The 17,359-nt window shown below is 39.9% G+C and overlaps 1 protein-coding gene across 1 annotated transcript; it reads left to right on the forward strand.

The window, feature by feature from the left end:
* The first annotated feature begins 14,876 nt into the window (after positions 1 to 14,876).
* Positions 14,877 to 15,383, forward strand: LOC149186899 (uncharacterized). Its single transcript, XM_089409493.1, has one exon. It carries the CDS (start codon positions 14,877 to 14,879, stop codon positions 15,381 to 15,383), a length of 507 nt encoding a protein of 168 aa, XP_089265619.1.
* The last annotated feature ends 1,976 nt before the right edge of the window (positions 15,384 to 17,359 follow it).

Consider the following 17,359-nt stretch of genomic DNA (forward strand, 5'->3'; position numbering starts at 1 on the left):
TTTACTCTTTTTACAACACCTTGACATTTTATAATATTTTCAAGAATGAGAGTTGTTTGAGGACCCAACACAATAGCCACTCTAGTAGTTTCTGTGCACCATGATCGGCCTCCACAAACTAACATTATAGCGAATCCTGCATCATCCATGCAACTGGTATGAATGATTTTTATGCTTTGAATCATATTAAATATTCTTTTGATTATACAAATATAGCGACATCTTTATTCTTGTTTATGACTTTTCTAAATATATTTCTATCCATCTTGTCCACATGGCATGGGTTCTTTAGGGCTTCAAAACTTTGGACCTTTGTAGCCAATGAAAGTATGATATGTGTTTTGTTGATGTTTTCTTTCCTTTACATATGTGCGATATTGATTAGTGTTGATCTGGACATGTGCATGTTATTTCTATTTAATGAGGCATTTGACAAAGAAATTGACGACTCGATGCAGTTTAGACCTAGAGCACCACCAAAAATAGGTCAACAATTTATTTTGCTATGTAGCCGACATTTTTCTCCTATGGTTCAAGTTATACCAGCACCAAATGTTGGAATGTATCCATCTATTTAACCAAAACTTATGCAATATCCTCCACAAATGCAACATTTTCCTCCAAGTCCGGGGAAACAACAACAACTCTACCTTCATCTTAGGCTCTTTCTATCACTCATCTTCATTAACTAAGGCCACTGAAAAGTGGGGCTCCTCCATCTCAGTAGCCTCAATAATATCAACAACCTCTTATTATGCCACGTCCACCTAGTTTATGTGGCATGGCATTTCCACTTTCATCATCCTATATAGTACCATCTACTTTTATTTGTATAATATTTATTATAGCATTTTAATGCATTTTCATTTAAACAAGGTTTGTAGGAAATATGTTTTTCAATATTTTTTGGACTCATATTTATTTTTCTATAGTTTGTTCCAACTACCTAAGGTGTGTCACAAAATTCATACAGTGTTAATCCATAATATCAAGTTATTTCTCATTCTTGACACATGCCACTCATGCATTATAGAACTTAGCAGCGAGAATCTGCAATTCAAGATAGTGTCCCTGAATCTCAAGGGATGCAAACATGGCAACAATTTATTGTTGTTTCTTCTTAATCTCATGTAATATTTTGAAGCATATTAAATTTATTAAACATGTATTATTATAAATACGTTGAAAACCAACTAGGTTTTATAAATTTGGTAATATGGAGCTTCTATAATTATTGTATTTATAGTGATATGAATGGTAGATATTTGAACCACCTTGAAATTTTTTCTATATTTTATATGGAGCTATTATACAATGTTAATTTTTCATAGGGCTATATTTTTCTTTGATTTGATAATTGCATTTCTTCATTAACACATTAAGTTCACTCCCTAGCATCATAACAGTGTACAAATTTACATCATTATTCATCAACATATGCAACTATATAGAAAGAACAATAATATCATCATCAATGCAGCGGGACATAAAGGAACAATAGAAGAAATTCATGCACACATAGAGACACCAAGATTGGTCAAAGACCAACGAAAAACCCACTCTAGGGATAGCTCATTCAAATTTTCTTCTAATAGATTGTCATCAAATGATTCAGCAAAAGAGAGTACAATGATCAATATCTTCATAAAAACTATAATATCCATGAAATTTATCTAAACATCAAAACTCTGATTCAGATAAATGTACTTTCACTACCTGTAGCCTACTGTTGAACACTTTTGTCATTGATAAAAATCTTCAAAATAATGAAATCTCATCTAGGAGTCCCAGTCACACGGAGGAGCTATGAGAGGGATTATGACAGACCTGGTCACTCTCTATGAACTACATGATAACGACTATCAGAGCTTGGTCATTCCCATGAAGAATTTGTGCCATCATTCAAGGACCCAAAGTTGGTCTCATGACCACTGTGTGCCAACATCCAGAGACCCAAATTCTCAGTTCTATGCTAGTAACTTTGAATCTAAAATCCTTAGTTCAGTGTGAGCTTCATCTTGAAGTTTCAAACCCTTGAACGAACTTCCTCTGTCAGACCTGTACGAGCCAAGACAAAATATAATAGGAGAAGAGAGCTTGATGTGTGTCCAAATGAGATTTATTTCTCTTCTATTTATATGATTCCATAAGGGTCCACTTGACCTATGCATTGGTACATGTATATAGGGCCGACGAGATCCAAAATATATGTATGAATAAAATGATTCATAACTCAACTTCTGTTTGTCCAAATGAGGTGATCATTAGGTCAATTTTGGTCCTCTTAGAGAGAGGAATATGATGCCATAATCATATACTTCAAATGAGTAGTAAAAAATGTAATTTTACCGCAAATTCATAATTTTGACACTCCCTCTCAAATTGGGAGAATTCCACTTGCCAATATCGGACCATCGATCAACATGACATACATCCAATCTCAAGTATCTCATCATCTCATATCATTAATGTACATATATTGCTAATTCATGTTTATCTCTTTATTGCTACTACTCATATGCTGAATATTATCGAATCTAGAAGAAGAAGAATTTGCTACCGGAGAGGATCTTGAGCTACCACCCTCTATTCATCGGGCTCCAACCTAGAATCTGTGTCACTCGGCTCCTACCCAAAATATCTACCAATGGGCTACTACCCAAAATATCAGTCAACAATTTATTACCTAGAATATCTATCAATGGGCCACTACTTGGAAATATGTCATTATGCTACTACCAGGAAATTTCATCGGGTTACTACCCAAAAATATGTCATGAGGGTACTACCTAGAAATTCCATCGGGATACTAGCCGAAAATATCAACGGGGAGTCACATGTATGACCTGCATCATCATCACAGAGAATATTATCATGGAGAACATATCAACATGGAACCACATCGCAAAGCTTCTACTCAACCCCGAATCTCATGGGGGAGAGACTACTGCAACCCCATATTGAGGAATAGGTGATATAGGGGAGCTACTACTCAACCCATCCTATTGCCTATTGATCTTCCTAGAATGACCCTAAATAGTCAAGTGGTAGAACACCTACATCATAATCCTATCTTAGGTGAGATACCTAACTTACCAGAGGTAAGGATCTCATGTTTCCAAGCCTCCTCAATTGTTGGCCACACAGAGAGGGATAATTCCCTCAAGCCCAGCTTATGGGTATGATGCTAGCTCGAGTATACTCTACAATGACCAAGATAGGGGGAGCTACTACTCCAACCCTATGCGTAACAGATAGGGGTAATACCCTATTTTCTAGAGTTTCCACAACCCTAGGAGCCCTTTATCTCAGTTCCTCGCCCTTGGAGCTCTAACAAGGGGGCAGAGTATGGCTTAGTGTCCTCGATCAACATTCCTCTCATCATACTCATATCATTGTACTTGTATCAAGTAATCATCATACATCAGTAGCAACTCTCTCATGTTTATACAGAACATCCAATCAAATATCATGTTAAAGCATAAATAATTATATAAATCAGAAAAGGATACCATAATCATCCTCCCTCTCATGGAGGAGCCAACCACAAGCATAAGCTTATCTCACATAGTTGCATTGTCTCAATATATGAGAGTATTGCGGTCCCAACTATATATATGGGATTCTCTGCTAATCGTATCCCACTCTTTATTATCGCAATGTATCTATGTCATATCCACATCATGCTCATACAACTCTCTAAGGAGCCTCTTCAACCTGCTCATAGCTATTCATTTTATCAACATCATACTCAACCTTGGTTCTGTCACATCCCTTTCATCATGGAAGATATCATACTAAGGCATCACTCATATATGCTCATCTCATCAATAATCAACATCAACATCTTCATATAGTCATATATCATAGGAAGAATATCTTAGAAAAAAATAGATCATATCATGCAAAGATCTCGAAGGATTCTTTGCGAAAATGTGTATGAAGCAGCTCAATCATGAACGTATTCAGGTTCTATGCACATCATACAGATGGATGTTCAAAATGGAACATCAATGCTTCAATCAAGTGTTAGATGCCATGTCAAGTTCAACAACAATGTTAACTTCAAATCAGAGTGTCCAAGGATTTGCATGTCCACTTCTTAATGCCTCTTTAATAGTTTCACAATATAGATTGTCTTTTCCCAACTTCAGAAATCAATTCATCATGCCATGATATGTTATTACAAGCTTTAGAAGCCATCTCCCTCTTACTTATATCATGAGAGGCTCTTTACCTAACAATAGCAAATCCTCATTGTATAAAAACCAAAAATCAAATTCAAACTTGGAACACTTCTGAGGTAAGGGCTTGGATCAACACATCATTTAGCTTCGTCAGATAAATTTCAATGCACACATATTTGTATCATGGGAGCTCTCTTTATGCAATGCTCACTGCAACCATAACACTTTACCAAACCATCATTTCTAACATTTGATAAATCCTTATTATGAAATCAAATAAACTAAATTAGTTCATCAAAGTTTAGAAACGAGATCAATCCTAATATCAAAAGTCATCAATATCTCAGCGTCAATTATTTAAAAACGATGAAAAGTAAGGATTTTATAAAGTCACATTATCATCTATTATCATGCCAACAGGTTGTCATCAACTGCACAATATCAATAAATTGATTCCCATAAAACAAGTCATAGGAAGTCACTATGCTCATATATAATTGACATCAAGGAAAATCATTAGTCATCAAGTCAAAACATTAGACATCATGTCGATATCCAAATTTTCTATCATAGAGAGATCTATAATCCAAGACATATCTCATTTATTGAGTCAGAGATCTAGGTCATCATCACACATCATACAGCTCAGATATATCAATCAGCCAAATCATTTCAAACTCTTATAACAAAAACTTCAAACATAATTACATATCTATATGTATATCATGGTCACCTACGAAAATTCAAACTTCTATGCTTTCAAATCTTTCAGATATCTACTACTTATCTTTGGAACACACATCCTCCAGGTGAACATCTTGATTCAAAGTTCAGATAGGTTCAAAAACCTTTAGATGATGGTCAATAGTAGTCAAACCTCTAGACGCTCCCTTTAGGTTAGCATGGGCGTCGGGCACCAAATCTGCTTAAATTTTCCTTACATTTCCACCCATCCTTTTATCCTTTTTGCACTCATTAACATGCATTTATTATGATAAACCTATGAGGTAAAACCCTTTCTCTATCTTTTGGAATATTTAATTAATGAAGTAAGTCATGAGGGTTTTGCCAATGTGAACCACTAAAACTTGTTATGTCCACAAATTCCAAGGAACAGGTGTTGATCTCACATCGTGTAGCAGAATTTCCGTTATTCACAACAACTATTCAACAAAACTAAAATATCATAACCAACTCACAGCTAGTTTTAGTCCATTTTGGATCATTTTTGTTATCTCTCTCAACACTAGTGTTGTTCTAAACTGTTGTATATTTTTGGGCATTTAGTTTCCAGGTTTTGGGGTAGATGTTAATACCCCTGTATTGTATAAAATAGGTTTCATTCCTATCCGAAGGGTTAGCCACGCAAATATATGTATTGTAATAACTCTTCTATATATTAATAAAGTATAAGTATCATTATTGTTCTATCTTTCATTGTGAGTTAACGCAATCCTGATCAGAGAGCTGGACCCGCTCTTCTGATCCTGTGCTGCGTGTTTCCTTTTATGTATGATGTTCTACTTGTTGTAGTTATTTCCTTATTGATGTTACAGATTTCCATAGATTGTTGTGAATTCCTTTTTAAGTTATGCAATTTAATTTCTATTACTGTTATGGCGATGCTTTAATTTCTTAGTCATGAACCCTTGGTCTATGTAATATTGTAGCCTTGCTCCCGCATATACCTTGCGTGTTACATTGAAAAGTGTATGCACCTGAATTGATGAATTAATGTAGGCAAGGGGTTGAACAGCTTATTCACACTCAGACACCAACATTTTGGTGCCATTGCTAGGGAAGGCTAACAAGGTGCAAGACACGATCTATATCCACTAGAGGGTCAATCTCTTTTCTTAGGGAGGGAACTGCTACCCTTCTCTAAGTCTTGAGCATAGTATTTTGATTTTTTTTGCTTTTATTGTTTTTGGGATGAGTGGTTTGTTTCAATTATCTTTTTTGGATTTTCCTATATTATCAGAACCCAATCTCTTGTCCTGGGAAGGGAATGGTCCTTTCATGCCCTGCTCCAGGTCCCAAGCTTTAGATTTTCTTGTATGCTTATTATTTTCTTGTTTGGTTTCTTGTCCTCGGAAGGGAAGGGTCCTTTGACACCATGCTCCAGGCCTTGAAACCTAGGTTCCTTTTTCTTTAGCTATTTTCCTTTCTGTTGTTAAAAAACAATTGATCTCTTGTCCTCAGGAGGGAATGGTCTTTTGACACCCTGCTCCATGTCTCGAGCATTGTGATCTAATATTGAAATTTTCATCATACCAACTTGCATGAACAGAGATTTGAATGAAAGGGGTAGAGGAAGAGCCCCAAAGAAGGGAGGAAATGATTTGGGAAGGAATACTTATATCTAGCAAATCATCGCAAAAGCTGAATTAGAGGCATCTTCTCATGTTGTTGTGAGGCTAGGTGTGAGGAAAAGATCTTAGGGACAATTTGTAGATTAGCCAATGCTATCCACAACACCACTTATTGATTCAACACAGCAGACCCCTCCAGTAACTGAAGAGACATGCAACAGTATACCTGATGAATGGGTACCATTGCTGGTAACGGAAGGAGAAGAAGTTGTAACGAGAACATCTGAGGGACTAGCCCATTCTAGTAGGGAAGAAGAAATTATAGAGAAGGGGTCTAAAGGGTCAAGCCATTGTGACAGAGAGGAAGAAGTTGTAGGGGCACTTCTATCACCAAGGGAGAGAGGGAGTTCTATTAAAGCAACTCTAACCCCTGTGATAAGATCCCTTCAATCATTTCCTACAGAACCCACTGAAATCCCTAGTGATTATTGGAGGATATTCATGGCACCTACAACCTCCACTATTGACTTCCCAATTGGGGATCTTGGGACTGGCACACCAACAAAGTCCATTCCTTTAACAGCTTTACCTAGCTTTCATGGGCTTACTTCGTAAGGTCCCAACACGTTCCTGTTTGAATTTAATATTATGTGTCGGTGGTATGATTATATAATAGATGCTCATAAATTGAAAATATTCCTTGCTACACTAAAGGGGACAACCCTACGATGGTTTACGGGTCTTGGAGGAAAGACTATTTCCACATGGGATGAGGTGAAAACCACCTTCCCGGAGAAGTATCAGGACTACTGTAAATCATGGGATGTTAAGGAAGAACTTTTCAAGTTTATATAGAAAGAGGATGAGAACATGGAAGACTTTGTGGAACGTTTTAAATACACATTGCAGAGATCAGGTCACTCTGACCTAGAAAAGGATATCTTGAAAATTATCCTTCTCTGGGTCTTTCAAGAGGACTCTTTGGAGTTGTTAAAAATAGTAGGAAAGGGAGATATATCAAAAGAGGACTTCAATACCATCTGTGAGTTGTGCATCCAGTGCTCAAGGGTAGTTGCAAGGAATAAAAAAGGGATTCGATCAACAAAAGTATCTGGTGGAGGTGTCAAAAAAGCATAAATTGGAAATCTATTGGATAACTTGAGGACTGAGATCCTCAGTATCGTATCTGCACAAATGGACACACTGTAAGTAAAACATAAATAGCTGGAATTGGAAAGAACTATTCCTATATTTTGCCCAAAGTGTAGGAAGAAGCATCCATAGAGGGAATGCCCATTGAACAATGTAAAGGAATGTGCAATATTTGAACTGAACCATGCAACAAGTTCATGCCCTGCCTTGCCAGGATTGAAAGCGGTTTTTCAAGGGACAGTCGAAGAGATGGAGCATTTGTACTTCATGGGACCTATGAAGCCATGGAAACCTCAGCCACCAATGCGAAATCAAGGTATGCTTCCAGATCCATCTCAGTATTTCTGTTATGCTCTTAACCTGCAAAATGATACCCAAATACAGAATATGCGAAGAAAAGATACCTAGAACACATAATAGCAATGATTTTATTATTCAGAGAGTAATGTTCACTTGCCTCTTCGATGGGGCAACCTCCAATAGAGAAGAGCTCGATCACAAAATAAGACACGATGCTCCTTCCAGGGAGTCTCTATCCTTTATATATGACTCATACATGCAATACCACGGGCCAATACCGTGGGTTTTATTAATACCATCTATCTAATACTACGGCCCATTTGCAACTAACTGTGGTTCCGTCATTAATTTCGGATTAACCACTTACAATTATTAATATGGGCTTTATTGACTCTTGACTATGATGTGATCCCATTACATAAATAAGGGGGTTAGGGTGGGACCCTAACATGCCCTCCCACTTAAGACTAGCCTTGTCCTCAAGGCTGAAGTTGCGGAAACTGCTGAAGAATAGTGGCGGGTTCCCAAGTTGCATCTTTCGGAGAGGTGTCTTTCCATTTGACGAGGACTTCCTTAATCATGCGGCCGCGTAGTTGCTTGTCGCGTGTGTCTAGGACCTGTTCGGGTTGAAGCCAGATGGACCCTTCTTCGTCCAATTCAGGTAGACTGGTCTGAATTCTGCAATTATTCCCAATCACTTTCTTGAGGCATGAGACATGGAAAACTAGATGGATTTTTGCAGTAGGTGGCAAGGCCAACTTGTAAGCCACTTCTCCAATTCGCTGAAGTACTTGATATGGTCCGTAGAATTTGCGAGATAGTTTCTGACACCCCTTGTCTTTGAGTGATGTTTGCTTATATGGTTGTAGCCGTAAAAATACCTGATCTCCTTCTTGAAATTGGCGCTTTGATCGATGCTGGTCTACCTATTGCATCATGCAGTTCTGAGCTTGATGAAGATTCTCTCGAAGATGGGCGAGCATGGTTGCGCTGTGTTGTAGGAGTTGATCCACTGCTTGTACTTTTGAGCACCCCTTAAGATACGAAGTAGGTGAAGGCAGGAGTTGGACATATACTGCTTCATAGGGAGTCATTTTGGTGGTGGCATGATAGTTGGTGTTATACCACCATTCAGCCAGAGGTAACCATTGTACCCAAAGGTGTTGCTTTTCTGAAGTGAAACACCTAAGGTAGGTTTCTAGACATTTGTTGACGGCTTCGGTTTGACCATCTGTTTGCAGATGATAGGAAGTACTGAGTTTTAGTTGAGTGCCTTGTATTCTGAAGAGTTCCTACCAAAAATTACTGGTGAAGATCGGGTCGCGGTCAGACACAATAGAAGTGGGCATGCCATGCAATTTGAAGATCTGATCCATGAAAGATTGAGCGACCAAAGTTGGTGTAAACGGGTGGGGTAGGGTGTAGAAATGAGCATACTTCGACAGTCGGTCCACAACCACCATGATGACTGACTTGTTCCCTGACTTTGGAAGACGTGTAATGAAATCAATAGAAACCTCCGTCCAAATTGATGCCAGAATGGGCAATGGTTGTAATGTGCCTGGTGTGTTGATGGTTTCCCCTTTGTGCCGTTGACAGACATCACATTCTGCTACGAAAGTAAGGATTTCCTTTTACATGCCTGTCCAAAAAAATGATCTTCTGGTGCGAGCATATGTCTTCTGAAAGCCCGAATGTCCTGCAATGGGAGATGAGTGCAATTCTGCCAAAATGCAACTTTTGAGGGTGGATGTTGGTGATATTACGACTCTGTCCTTGTAGCGAAGAATATCATCCTGCCACGAGTAGCCCTTGGTGGAATTTGGATCTACCTGCAATTGAGAAATGAGTTGGGAGAGCCCGGGGTGTGAAAACCATTCCCTGCGAGCCTCTTCAATCCATTCTGGAATGGGGAGGGAAATTGCTAGCAGAGTACTTTCCTCCTCAAATTGGCGAGATAATGACTCTGCTACACTATTGTCTTTCCCTTTCTTGTAAATGATCTCATAATCATATCCCAGCATTTTGGTGAGCCATTTATTTTGTTATGGGGAGGATAGGCGTTGCTCCAAAAAATATTTAAGACTATGATGATCTGTGTGGATCTGGAAACGTCGCCCCAATAAGTAAGGTCTCCAGGTCTCACCTGCATGTAAGATGGCCATCATTTCCTTCTCGTAGGTAGATTGGTCCAGATTCCTCCCACTTAGTTGTTGGCTTGTGAAGGCCAACGGTCGCCCTTCCTGCATTAAGACCGCCCCAATACCTGTAACCGAAGCATCACATTCAATGACAAAAGATTTGGTGAAGTCAGGTAGTGCTAAGACTGGAGTGGAACACTTGGCATTTTTTAGAGCTGTAAAGGCCTGTTGTGCTTCCTCATTCCAGAGGAATGAATTTTTCTTTAGGAGTTGGGTGAGGGGCTTCGCTATGCAACCATAGTTGTGGACAAATTTACGATAATAGCCTGTGAGACCCAAAAATACTCTCAAGCTATTCAAGGTCTTAGGTTGAGGCCATTCCTACATTGTCTGGATCTTTTTGGGTTCCACCTTGACACCTTCACACCCCACAATGTGTCCCAAATACTCTTCTTCTACCATGCCAAACGAACACTTGGACATCTTGACAAATAATTTATGCTTGCGGAGCAGTTGCAAGAGTAGATCTACACGCTGAGGATGTGCGGCCCAAGTGCAACTATAGATGAGGATGTCATCGAAGAAGACAAGGAAAAATTTCCTGAGATATGGTTTGAGAATGTGGTTCATAAGGCTCTGAAAAGTAGAGGGGGCATTACAAAGACCAAATGGCATGACCAGGAATTCATAATGGCCTTCATGAGTTCTGAAAGCAGTCTTGGGAATGTCGACTTCCTTCATGCGAATTTGGTGGTAGCCTGAGCGAAGATCCAGCTTAGTGAAGAATTGAGCCCCATTGAGTTCGTCCAGCAAATCATCAACCAACGGGATGGGAAATTTGTCTTTGACTATCAACTTATTGAGGGCCCTGAAGTCAGGACACATCCGCCACTCCCCATCTTTCTTGAGCACCATGACCACTGGGGATGAATAAGGACTAATGCTAGGACAAATGACACGTGCTTCCAAAAGTTCCTTGATGATTTTTTCTATTTCATTCTTTTGGGTGAACGGATATCTGTATCGGCGCACATTTGGGGGTTGGGCCCCTGAAACCAAGGTGATGCTATGATCATGTTCCCCTCGCGAGGGTGGAAGCTCATGAGGCTTGTCAAAGACCGGCAAATGGTTATTTAAAATCTGTTGCATCTCAAGATGAATTGGCAGAGGCTTGGTTTCGACTGCCTGGATGGCATTAAATTTAGCTACAACTCCATGATTTCCCTTTTTTAACAATTTTTCCATCCTATGCAAGCTGATGATAGAGGGGGCTCCCGCCTGGAGTCCACGGAGGGTATGTGTGTAGTTGTTGTGCTTAAAACTCATATATAACTCCTGGAAATCCATTGTGATTGGCCCAAGAGTGTGGAGCCATTCAGCACCGAGGACAATTTCGCAACCCCCCATGTGTATGGCAAACATGTGGGTTTTCAACTGATAATCCCCCATTTGAAGTTTGACATTTTCACAGCGGCCTTCACATTTCATTATGCCTCCATCCGTAATTTGAACTTGGAAGTTAGAAACCGCTCGTACAAAACAATGCACTGCTTCTGCAACTTTTTGATGGATGAAATTGTGTACTTCCACTATGAATCAAGACTACTACTGGGCGATGTTTAATAAAACCTCTAATTTTGAGAGTTTGAGGGGAAGAAATTCCTGCCAAAGCATGCAACGAAATAACTGGTTCGTCAGAGACATTGTCCTTTTGGTTGTCTTCTTCTAGCGGCTCATGTTCCTCCAGTGGTGGATCTTCCTCTGTTGAGCTGTAGTCAGTGGCATCAATTTGAAAAAATTTGGGCTCCTTGCATTTACGACCTGGGGAGTATTTTTCATCACAGTAGTAACATAGGCCTTGCTTTCTTCTTTCAGCCATTTCCGCAGGTGACACCTTTTGGACCTTAAGTGTTTGAGTCATGTTGTGAACCTGTGGGGGGCGACCTTTAGGGGAGAAATTTGGGCGACTGTATTGGGCTGCTAATGCACGTTCCACGTTACGAGATACCTTGCAAGCTTCCGTCCATGTGGGAGGGTGGTGCAGTAGGACTTGGGCTTTGATAGCTTCTTTAAGACCACTGATAAAACATTCCGTGTAGAACACATATGAGAGACCCCAAGTGCGGAAGGCTAAGGCTTCAAAAGCTGTAATATATTCATCCACTGTACCAGTCTGTTGGAGCTTAGTAAGACGACCCAAAAAAGATGATTCCTGGTCAAAGCGGTCTCGAAGAGCTTTGGTGAATTTGGTCCAAGTCCTAAAAGGTCCAGTGCAACGTTGATGCCATTCCCACCATTGCCACCTTTCATTGTCCAAGTACATGCTCCCCAACATAAGCTGAGTCTCATCATCGAAGATGTGATTCAGTTTGAAATACTACTCCATTTGTGCTATCCATGTCGACGGGTGAGAACCGTCAAATTTATGCATATCCAACTTGGCAGGTCGTTGACTGGGTTGTTGGTGGGTGTGCCAGACGTGAGGAGAGTGGCTAGACTCACCCTCATTGTGTTCATTGCCATTATACGCCTCCTCGTGGGCTTGCTCCTTGCCCTTCGGGACTATTTTCTCGACCATGCTACATAGTCCGCTAAGCTGAATGTGGAGGTTTTGCACTGATTCTTCAAGTTTGTCCATCCTTTCATTGGCCATCACTTGAGCTCTAGTTTCTACCATACACCAACCTGATTTTTTGAAAATTGGGACCGCATAAAAAATTTCCACTAAGAAGTGAATGGTACCACCGTGCTCAGCTCATCGTCCTGATTCTGATGGGATAGATCACCAAGAAGTGCCCCGAAAGATCTCAGATTTTTTTTTTTTTTTTATTTTTTTTTTTTATTTTTTTTTTTCTGAAAACTACTAACAGAGTTTTACTCCTTCCTTATCAATACTGCAGTAATCCTCAAAATGTCAATGCGGCCAAAAGTCCTACAAAAATTATACCCCGGTATAGGAACCCTTCACAACGACTCTGATCTAGTGGATCTGAGAGATCTGAATAACAGATCTGATAGCTCTGGGCGGTGGAACAGACTGCTTCTGCGGATCTGATGGATCTGATGTCTGCTGCTGCTGCACCACTTTGCACAAGTGGATCTGGAAGAGATGATGTGTGATCCCCCGATAGAAAAGGGAACTATGGTCTTGATGAGTGTCAGGTGCTACAGATCGCAATATACATAAGGGTCTGGCAGTAGTACTCGGCCCAATGTTTTAGGGCTTTAACTAAGGAGGATCAACCGTTCCCTTAGCTGTACACCCCGACTACCCTATCGTACGGGCGAGTAATCTCTCCGAGTGTTGTTCTCGGTGTACTGTAGCCGCAAGACGACCAATGGTTTATCTATGGCAAGGTTTCAAGGGAGCCTAGGGGGCTTCCGATATACCCAAAGGGTACGTGGAAGACAGTCCGTGTGCGGTTCTGTCTAATGCGCTAGTACTCGAAGGGGTACCCACAGGGGTTACAAGGGAGTCCAACAGACGTGACCACCTCTTGTATTTCTTGCGTGCATGCCTCCCCAAATCCACAGGTTTATGCGCTAAACGACAGATCCCATGGTTTAAAGACGCCGGAACACGTCTCTAGCCAAAAAAAAAAAATTTGCTAAGAAATGGAGATCCCACCGGCCCTGGAAAGTGCTCTGATACCACTTGTTATGCTCTTAACTTGCAAAATGATACCAAATACAGAATATGCGAAGAAAAGATACCCAGAACACAGAATAGCAATGATTTTATTATTCAGAGAGTAATGTTCACTTGCCTCTTCGAGGGGGCAACCTCCAATAGAGCAGAGCTCGATTACAAAATAAGACACGATGCTCCTTGCAGGGAGTCTCTATCCTTTATATATGACTCATACATGCAATACCACGGGCCAATACCGTAGGTTTTATTAATACCATATATCTAATACTACGGCCCATTTGCAACTAACTATGGTTCCGTCATTAATTGTGGATTAACCACTTACAATTATTAATATGGGCTTTATTGACTCTTGACTATGACGTGATCCCATTACATAAATAAGGGGGTTAGGGTGGGACCCTAACAATTTCAGTAATTTTAATATGGGTCCTTAGTCCATGCCTTATCCACCTATATGGCCCTAATACCAGCTTCCACCCTGGCAGAAATGGGCTCCTCAAGCTAGTTCGAGTTCTTCTTGGGCTTCGAAATAGCATGGACCTTCTCCTCCTGGGCAGTTTCCCTAGTTAATGCCACAACAACAACTCCAATTGCCCTCTAATATGCCTCCTGGTAATCAGCCTGTTCGTCCTCAACTTCCTATCCAACCCAATCTGAATCCTAACAATAAAGGGGCTTAGCAAGCTAACACCCTCAACCTACCTTCTTACAGCATCTCCACCATGGTACTTTATGAGATGAATTTGAGATCTAGGTGGGTAGTATATGGACAACCTTCACCTGTTATCATTGAACAAGTTGATAGCGAGGCAAAGGAACCAGAAACAGTTGAAGAGGAATCCAACCAAGTTAGTAAAAATCAGACACCTCCTCAGCCGCCAATTACTCAAAAACACCAAGTTGAACCACTCTATCCAGAAATATTGGCTTTGAGTAAGTAGATCCCTCAAGCTGAGTTTGTCTTGTTAGGGGAGTTACAAAATTTGTTTATTAAGATCCCCTTGTTACAAGATATGCAGGACGAACATATATATGCGAAAACTCTCAGGAATATTGTACTAAGAAGCCTAAAAAGAAATCAAGGGATCCAATCACCAATCATGTGATGGGAAAGCTATCAAATTTTATGATGGAGAAGGTCATGCCTGTGAAATATGGAGATTCCAGGAACCCATTTTTAACCATGCAAATTAATGGAGTAGAAATTCCAAATGTGCTCGTAGATTTGGGCATTGCCATAAATGTCATTACTGCTGAGACTATGCATGCATTGGATATTCGAAATGTGAAACATACACCTACCGTGTTAGAGCTGGTAGATCTATCTACAGTTAAGCCAGTAGGGAAGTTAAAACATATCACAATCTCAATTTACTCATGGCACTACCCTGTGGATTTCCTAGTACTGAAAACACGATCCCCAGCTGGTGGCCATCCCATGATTCTGGGAGGACCATGGCTAGCAACTGTGGACGCTTACATTGGATGTCATTATGGGCATATTGTTATCTCAAATGGGAAGGTTACTAAAAATCTTGTGTTATACCCTCCAGTAGAACCTAGCCCATCAGTGAAACCAGCTAGCTATAAGAAACCTTTTCCAAAGGAGAATCTGAATTTGAAAATAAGGAATTAAGACTAGCCCTTAGTATTGGATAGGCCCTTTAGTTGGAAACATAAACAAAAGATGACACAATTACTACTTTTACTAGTGATCCCTGTTCTATTTGATATTCAAATCAGCGAATCCTAGAGTCTTTCTTGAGCTTTGAAACGCAAGAAAATATTGGAATAGCAGATGGGTTTGATGAGCTACCTACAACTCCATCCCATGACAACATTTCTATGGAAATAGAGCTAGGGAAGAACCTGAATATTAATCCAGATTTGTCAGAATCCCAGATGAAACAACTCTAGGATGTTCTTCGAAAACATAAAGAAGCCTTCGCCTGGGACTACACAGATATGAATGGGATTCTTGCCAATCTATGTACGCATCATATATACATCAAAGAGGATTTTCATCTAGTGAGACAGCCCTAGAAAAGAATGAATGGTCCTCTGAAAAAATTTGTCAAGAAAAAACTTCAAAAACTGCTGGATGTAGGATTTATCTACCCCATTTCGAATAGCCAATGGGTCTCCCCATTAGTGACTATACCCAAGAAAATCAATAAATGGCAGATATGTGTGGATTACAGAGAATTAAATAAGGCAATGCAGAATGACCATCTTTCGTTAACATTCATTGACTAAGTCTTGGATACTTTGGTTGGGAAGAAGCTCTTCTCCTTCCTAGACGGATTTAGTGGTACAACCAGATCTAGATAGCTCCCAAAGATTAGGATAAAACCACTTTTACATTCCCTTGGGGAACTTTCGCATAACGGGTCCTCCCATTTGGTCTCTGTAATGCGCATGCAACATTCCAAAGGGAAATTTTGGGGATTTTCTTTGATCTGGTAGATGACAGTGTTGAGATTTATATGGATGATTTCACTCCATACTGGGATTCATTCGAGGAGGGGTTGGAAAATATGGAAAAAGTTCTTGAAAGATGCAAACGGGCGCATGTCTCTTTGAGTACAATGAAATGCCACATGATGATAGAGGAAGGAATGGTCTTGGGAAATTTACTTTTCACTGTTGGAATTTGAATGGATCCAGCTAAGATAAAGGTAATATTGAACTTACCAATACCTAAAACACCCACACATGTATGTGGCTTTATTGGTTGTGCTGGTTATTACAGGTGCTTTATAGAAAACCTTGCTAAAATAGCACATCCACTTTTTGAATTGCTAACAAAAGATGTAGATTTTGTGTGGATAGATGACTGTGATGCAGCCTTTGTGAAGATCAAGGAACTAGTTTGTAGCGCTCCGATCCTTCGAGGGTCGGACTAGACATTACCATTCCATATTCATGCTGATGCCTCTCAGACAATAGTTGGGGCAGTTTTGGGACAACAAGTGGATAAGGTACCATATGCAGCTTACTATGTTAGTAAGAACTTGGCTCCCGCTAAGTTAAACTACACGGTGACTGAAAAGGAATTCCTTACTATCATCTATGTCATCAACAAGTTCCAACATTATATTACCTAGTATCCAACCTTCGTACATATTGATCACGTAGTAAGCAAGTATTTGATGAATCAACCCATTACTCCTAGTTTTACAAGATGGATTTTGTTACTTCATGAATTTGGCATTAGAATAGTAGATAAACTAGGAAATGACAATGTGGTTGCTAATTTTCTGTCTAGGCTACAAAATAATGTTGAAGGTACACCCATTGAAGATAGTTTTCCATACGAGCATCTCTTTGCAATTTCTGCTAACACTCTATGGTATGCATATATTGCTAACTATCTTGCTACAAGGAAGGTACCTCGTCATTTTTCATACAAGGATCAGCGGAAAATTATTCATCATAATACCCAATATTCATGGATGGCAGGGTACCTCTTTCATATAGGGGTTGATCAACAGCTTCAGCTCTATGTATCAGAGGATGACATCTATGAGATACTGAAGGCTGCCCATGATGGCCCTCGTGGAGAAAATTTTGCAGATAAAAGAACAAGCTACACGGTGCTGCAAATGGTGT

The sequence above is a fragment of the Pinus tabuliformis genome, chromosome 3_1, assembly GCF_031772625.1.
Source record: "Pinus tabuliformis cultivar Carrire ecotype Pingquan chromosome 3_1, CPIR1, whole genome shotgun sequence".
Classification (NCBI taxonomy): Eukaryota; Viridiplantae; Streptophyta; class Pinopsida; order Pinales; family Pinaceae; genus Pinus; species Pinus tabuliformis.